This window comes from Myotis davidii, unplaced genomic scaffold (genome assembly GCF_000327345.1).
Source record: "Myotis davidii unplaced genomic scaffold, ASM32734v1 scaffold1404, whole genome shotgun sequence".
NCBI classification, from domain to species: Eukaryota; Metazoa; Chordata; class Mammalia; order Chiroptera; family Vespertilionidae; genus Myotis; species Myotis davidii.
Window position 1 is genome coordinate 17,934 of NW_006294781.1, and position 5,717 is coordinate 23,650.

The 5,717-nt window shown below is 38.3% G+C and overlaps 1 protein-coding gene and 1 pseudogene across 1 annotated transcript in view; one reads left to right on the top strand and one right to left on the bottom strand.

The window, feature by feature from the left end:
* Nucleotides 1-2,615: 2,615 nt before the first annotated feature.
* Nucleotides 2,616-4,517, bottom strand: LOC102769426 (annotated as a pseudogene).
* HLTF (helicase-like transcription factor) overlaps nucleotides 4,509-5,717 on the top strand; it is a 49,810-nt gene continuing 48,601 nt past the window's right edge. The window contains exon 1 of the mRNA XM_015567609.1: nucleotides 4,509-4,547. Within this exon, the coding sequence (XP_015423095.1) occupies nucleotides 4,509-4,547 (39 nt within the window). The remainder of the gene's footprint in view (nucleotides 4,548-5,717) is intronic.

Consider the following 5,717-nt stretch of genomic DNA (forward strand, 5'->3'; position numbering starts at 1 on the left):
GGAATCATTGATCAGCTGTCTCCTGCATGCCCGCCACTGGGGTATTGATTCCACAGGCCAGGCATGTGCCCTGATTGGGAATTGAACTCTGACCTCCTGGTTTATAGGTTAACTCTCAACCACTGAGCCACACTAGGCAGGCCTAACACCATTTATTGAAGAGACTGTCTTTATTCCATTGTATGTTCTTGCCTCCTTTGTCAAATATTTATCGAGTGTTATGCCTTGGGTTGATATCTGGGTTCTCTGTCCTGTTCAATTGATCTATAGGCCTGTTCTTGTGTCAGCACCAGGCTGTTTTGATAACAATGGCTTTGTAGTATAACTTGATATCCATTATTATGATTTCTCCAACTTTGTTCTTCTTTTTCAAGATTGCTGTAGCTATTCAGGGTCTTTTTTGGTTCCATATAAAGTTTTGGGAGTATTTTTTTTAGCCTATAAATTTTATTTTTAATGGGTGACATGCTCTTTTTTTATTGTTTAAAGTTTTACATATGTCTCCTTTTTCTCAGATTGACGCCCCCACACCCCGCCACCAGCCACTCCCACCCTGGAGGGCAAGCCCTCACTGCCCCAGTGTCCGCCATTTGTCTCTGGATCTATTTTTGTTCATCAGGGAGTATTTATTTTAGATCTTTGATTTCTTTTTTTTCTTGATGAGTCTCATTAAATGTTTGTCAACCTTGTTTATCTTTTCTAAAAACCAACTCTTGTTTTCATTGATCTTTTGTGTTGCTTTTTAAAACTATTTCATTTATTTCTGCTCTGATCTTTATTATTGCCTTCCTTCTATCCACTCTGGGCTTTGTTGTTCTTTTTCAAGTTCCTTTAAGAGTGAAATTAGATTGTTCATTTGAGCTTTTTCTTATTTCCTGAAATAAGCTTGTAATGCTATGAATTTCCTTCTTAGAACTACTTTCCCTTTGTTCCACAGATTTTGGGTTGTTGTGTCATTTTCATTTGTTTTAAGGTATCCTTTGATTTTTTTCTTGATCTCATTGTTAACCCATTGATTGTTTAATAACATGTTATTTAGCCTCCATGTCTTTGTGTTTTCCAGTTTTCTTCTTGTGATTGATTTCAAGTTTCATAGCATTATGGTCAGAGAAAATGGTTGATATAATTTCGGTCTTCTTAAATTTATTGAGATTATGTCCATCAAGAATCTTGCTTTAGTATTAGATGCTCCTATGTTGGGTCCATAAATGTTTACAAGGGTTATGTCCTCTTGTTAGATTGCTTTCTTTATCCTTATATAGTATTCTTCTTTGTATCCTGCATGGCCTTTATTTTAAAGTCTGTTTTGTCAGATATAAGGATTGCTATCCCAGCTTTTTTTTTTCTTTCCTTTTGCATGAAATACCTTTTCCCATCCCTTTACTTTTACTCTGTGTGTATATTTTGTTCTGAGGTGTGTCTTACCCATTTAGCTACCTTTTGTCTTTTGATTGGAGAATTTAATGCATTTACATTTAAAGTGATTATTGATAGGTACATATTTATTGCCGTTTTATTTTTTAACTATGTTTCTCTGTCGTTGATTTTCTTCTTCCTTCTTTCTTCCTTCTTTGATCTTTTTTCTTTTTCCGTCAAGTTCTTAACATTTCTTATAATACTAGTTTGTTGGTAATAAACTCCTTTAGTTTTTTTCTTGTCTTTGAAGCTCTTTACTTCTTGAAATTTGAATTATAGCCTTGCAGGGTAAAGTAGCCTTGGTTGTAGGTACTTGGTTTTCATCTTTTTTTTTTAAATGATAAGAGAATTTTATTTTGTAACAGTGAGAGCTATCAATGAATAAAGGAGGTTCCCCTTTCCCCCTGTAATTACTGGATCCTTAAGTAGGCCAAAGCAGAAATATCAAAGGCTGATAATTGCATTTCCACAATATGCCACAGGATGGCAGCATGCAACTGATTAACCTTAATGGTGATGGTGGTGGGGGTGTTTTCACCATAAATAGAATAATAGAAATCCTTCCATTTCATATTAAGGTTTCAAGTTAGAGTTTTGGTAACTCACTTCAAAAATGTGTTTTCTTGTATATTTCATTATTTTAAACCCAGCTCTTAATGTATTATTATAACAGTCTAAATATTTCTTTTCTGAAATATTTTAATTTTCTCCATTGTAACTAACTTTTTCCAAATGCCTCTTATGATCCAATTAAGAACCTTTAAATACTTAATGAAGTCCAGGAAGTATCTGAGGCACAACATACACATTGACCTATCTGTCTTTGTGGGTTAGTTATTTTCCCCCATTTCATAGATGAGAAACATTGAAGAAAAAAGACCCATGGTCCACACAAGGGACTTTTTATTCACTAGACATTACACATTTCCTGGGCAGCTGGAGTCTCCAGGAAGTCCTTGGTTGTATATGTGTGAGTGGATGCGTTCTGAGACATGCTGGTCTTATCTTCCTTTGTTACCTACCAATTAACAGCTTACATGCTGAATCCCCAACACCTGAGCAACTGTCGAGCATTACTAATTGCAGGAGTACACTTATCGCTATTGATGACTTTATCTTATATGTAGTACCAGGACCTAGTGAATGTGTATTAAGTCATACAACAAAAACATGCAGAACTCTTTGCTGTGTGATATTAAAAACAGTACTAAAACCTGTATAAATACATATCTTCAAGGTTTTCTTACATCATTTGTATTCCTATCTTGCTTTTCATATTTTTCTTGGTCATAAGCCATTTTCTTCATCAATTTCTCATTTTTTTCATCTTTCTTAAGATTTTTGGTGTTTTGCTCCCTCATTTGGTTGACAAGAAACTTGGGAATTGTCCACAGAAGTTTTTGATAAGTGCATGGCATTAGCTGTACCAGCTACTGTTACAAATTCTCGCTGTTTGCTGAACTTCAAACTCAATGTTTGACACATGAAAAGGTTGGGGGCCATGACCATTGCTACTTTTATGACGGTCTATTACTCTTTGGAGAAATTCAAGCAGGGCCTTCAGTGTGTCTTGATTTGCATCCTGCAGAAGGATGACAAGAAGGTTCAAAGCCTATAGTTGTTGCTTCTTGATTAGAAGAATCTAGACAGCTTGGAAGGCTTTGAGGTATTCTACACTGAACAGTGGCTGGGGCAGCGCATAGATGAACAGCTTCAGCAGGCTGGCTGCATTGGGCTGCTTGACATTTTCCCAGTTAAAAGTCCCTTCATAAAACTTTGCTTCTAGGGCTTGGCAAAGATTCTTGATTCTATTGACAGCTCCAGGTATTCTTAAGAGGCTGTCAGTTTCCAAATCTCCCTCTTCAATTAGAAAAATCAATCAGTTTTTGAAATATCAAGGATATTTGAGTTCCTGGTACTTTCCTCTGATCTTGTTCTAACAATACTGTCAGTGGAACACAAAAAAGGTAAGAATCTTTTGTTTTGATCTTCATTTTTTTAAAAAAAATATATTTTATTGATTTTTTACAGAGAGGAAGGGAGAGGGATAGAGAGTTAGAAACATTGATGAAAGAGAAACATCGATCAGCTGCCTCCTGCACAACCCCTAATGGGGATGTGCCCGCAACCAAGGTACATGCCCTTGACTGGAATTGAACCTGGGACCCTTGAATCCGCAGGCCGATGCTCTATCCACTGAGCCAAACCAGTTAGGGCTCGATCTTTATTTTTGTTGTTTCATTTCAACACCCAGTACATCATAGAGGGTGGTCAGTTCAATCAAGGCTAAATAGCAAATTTTCTTCATGTCCTGGGCAGTTAGGTTACCAATCCTGGTGGTACCTATTTTGGTTTTTGGCAATCTGAAATTAGGTAATGGGGCATTGTTGCCTTTGCTTTTCTGGTTCCTATCCTGGAACTGTCTTTCTGATTGACAGCTTACTCTGCAGGTGATACCTCCAGGTTGATAACTATTTCAGAGGCAGGTGCCTCCTCAGGCACCAGTGGCATCAGCTTCTTTCAACAACAACTAGGATAGATGCCTGGTCATCTTTTCCTTGGTATTTGTTTTTATTTATTCTAACTGACTGTGATTCACTGCCACCTGGAGCTTTTTCTTTTGACTCTGCCTACTAAGCAAATATGTCTCTGACAACAGGAATGTGGTACTGTTTGTTCTTTTTCCTTAAAGTCTGGGAGATATTCTCTACCCATTTCTGAATAGCTGCTGCCTGGTTTGGGTTAATGTTGATAAAAACACCATGCTTTCTTGGGGATCTCCAGCAGACTCTCCAAAGAGATTAGACAAACCAGCCTCCTTCAGCTACTCTTCTAATTCACCCACGTCAGGCTCTTTGATAACTACCACCTCTTGATTTTGTCTGTTCTCACTAGATTTCTTGATATTGTCAATTTCATTCCAGTAGTCCTCCATAGATAGTTCATCCATGGGAACTTGATCGATCAAATGGAGGCTTCTCCTTAGCTTTGGTGATTTCTTGGTTCATACTGGCCATATCTGCAACTTTTACGACAGTGTGGATGGACCTGGACAGCATTATGCTTGAGGTGGCTTCCTCCCCTCCCTGACCATGGCTCTCTCCTATGGCCCAGTCTTTGCTGCTGTGGTGGTAGGCAGTTAACACTACTCCCTGGGAACTGGAGCGAGAGGGGCATAATCTGTGATCCTGACACTCTCATCACTTTTAATATTTTATGCCAATCCCTTCTGGCCTGAAATGTTCTGTTTAGAAATCAGTTGATAGTCTTATGAGAGCTCTCTTGTAGGTAACTGACTGCCTTTCTCTTGCAACTTCTCAGATTATCATTTTGTTATCTCTGTCTTTAACTTTTGCCATTTTAAAATATATATATATATTTTTATTGATTTCAGAGAGGAAGAGGGAGATAGAAACATCAATGATGAGAATCATTGATCGGCTGCCTCTTGGGATTAAGCCTGCAACCCAGGCATGTGCCCTAACTGGGAATAAAACCCTGACCTCCTGGTTCATAGGTTGACACTCAAACACTGAGCCATGCTGGCTGGGCTAACTTTTGCCATTTTAATTATGATAGGTCTTGGTGTGGGCCTCTTTGGGTTCATCTTATTTGAGGAGATTTGTATGTCTTTTTCCTTCACCACGTTAGGAAAGTCTTCAGTCATTGTTTCTTCAAATCAGTTCTGGATGCCTGCTCTCTCTCTTCTCTGTCTGGGACCCCTATGATGTGGATGTTGTTACATTTCATGTTGTCGTAAAGGTCCCTTAAACTATACTCATTTTTCAAAATTGATTTTTCTTTTTGCTGCTCTAATTGGGTGTTTTTTCCTATTTTATCTTCTAAATCACTGATTCTATCCTCTGCTCCATTGAACCTACTGTTTATTCCTTCAGTGTTTTCTTTATTTCAGATAAGCCATTCTTCATTTCTGACTTGTCCTTTTTTATGGTTTCTGTGTCCTTTTTTATGCTGTTGAGCATCCTTATAATAGCCTGAGCACTATACTATCTAATAAACGAGAAACATGGTAATTAGTGTATGACCGCTACCCTTCCCATTGGCTAATCAGGGCGATATGCAAATTAACTGCCAGCCAGGATGGCGGCCGGCAGCCAGGTAGCTTGAAACTAACATGAGGCTTGCTTTCTTCAGTGATGGAGGACTCCAACGTTCCTCGCCTGCCTTGCAGGCCTCTGAGCTTGCAGTTTAAGGAACATTCTTACAAATATAGAAGCTAAACAAAACCCCAGAAACCTGCTTTCAGCCCGCCAGGATCTCAGAGCTGGAGTTGATACAGT